We start from the raw sequence: 1,061 nt of genomic DNA, 5'->3' as shown, positions 1-1,061 counted from the left end.
GTCCTTGGAGTGAGAGACCAGCAGTGTCCTTGGGGACCTTCCCCTCCACCAGAGGAGGTGCCAGTGTGGCTGGGCTGGGTGTCAGCGTGGGTAACCAATGGCATGGCTGTCCCCAGGGCCTCCCGGCTGTCCCCGAGCGCGCAGCACAGCAATGTCGTGGTCGTTCGTGTCCAGGCGAGGTGCGGGCGCGGGGTGGGTGCGCAGGCTGTGGCGCAGGCTGGCCCCGGGCTGGCCGCGCTCATGGCCACGTCCCCGTGGGCGCGGGCTCCTGGCTGGAAGAGGTGTGAGCCGGGCTGAGCGCTGCCAGGCCGGGCTGCTGCGGGCTGTGCTGGAGCTGTGGGTGCCAGGCTGGGCTGGGGCCGGGCGTGGGGCGCGGCTGGTGTGGTTGGAGGGCAGGAGCAGCTTGGCTCTGGGTTTGCCGCAGGAGCGTGTCCACGTGTCGCAAGCAGCTGCGAGCTTCAAGGAGGACGTGGTCCCAGGCGCAGGCGCTGTGGCCGTGGGCGCGGAGGAAGTGCCGGATGTCGCGGGAGTATCTGGTGATGTTGAGGCTGAGGTGTTGGGGCCCTTGTCCTGGGGAGAGCGTGGCGTTGTCCGTCAGGCAGCGCTGCAGGCGGTGGATGTGGTGCTGGAGGCTGTTGAGGAGGTGGTGTCGTGCGTGGGCGTGCCAGTGGTGGGGGGTGTTGGGGCTGCTGAGGGTGTGGAAGAGGTGTTGTAGGATGCGGAGGGCGGTGCGGGCGGCTTGGTGCGGGGGGGTGTGTTGGAGGAGGGTGTCGGGGAAGAAGGGCGGGTGGTGGTGGTGCTGGCAGGGCTGTGGTGGGCTGGGAGCCATGGCGTGGAGGAGCTGGAGGGTGTCCCAGGGGAAGGTGGGGTGTCGGGTGCGCAGGTGGTGGCAGGCGAGGGCGGTGGGCAGAGCGGTGAGGAGGAGCAGGAGCGCCGGGGCTGTGTGGGGCAGGCGGGGCTGTGGGGTTGCGGGGCTGTGGGTCATGGTGGGGCTGTGGGTGGTGGGTGGGTGGGTGGTGCTGGGCAGGAGGCTGGTGAGGCTGGGGGGGGGGGGGGCGGGG

At 71.0% G+C, this 1,061-nt stretch overlaps 1 protein-coding gene across 1 annotated transcript; it reads right to left on the bottom strand.

Moving 5' to 3' along the window:
- Positions 1-238: 238 nt before the first annotated feature.
- Positions 239-985, bottom strand: LOC104520009 (interferon). Its single transcript, XM_010176589.1, has one exon. It carries the CDS (start codon positions 983-985, stop codon positions 239-241), a length of 747 nt encoding a protein of 248 aa, XP_010174891.1.
- Between the last annotated feature and the right edge of the window lie 76 nt (positions 986-1,061).

This window comes from Antrostomus carolinensis, unplaced genomic scaffold (genome assembly GCF_000700745.2).
Source record: "Antrostomus carolinensis isolate BGI_N321 unplaced genomic scaffold, ASM70074v2 C13138212, whole genome shotgun sequence".
Taxonomy (NCBI): domain Eukaryota; kingdom Metazoa; phylum Chordata; class Aves; order Caprimulgiformes; family Caprimulgidae; genus Antrostomus; species Antrostomus carolinensis.
The sequence above is the reverse complement of the archived record's forward strand: the minus strand, read 5'-3'. Positions and strand labels throughout refer to the sequence as shown.

Coding starts and splice junctions, on each gene's coding strand:
- LOC104520009 (XM_010176589.1), bottom strand. CDS start 985: ATGACCCACAGCCCCGCAACCCCACAGCCCCGCCTGCCCCACACAGCC.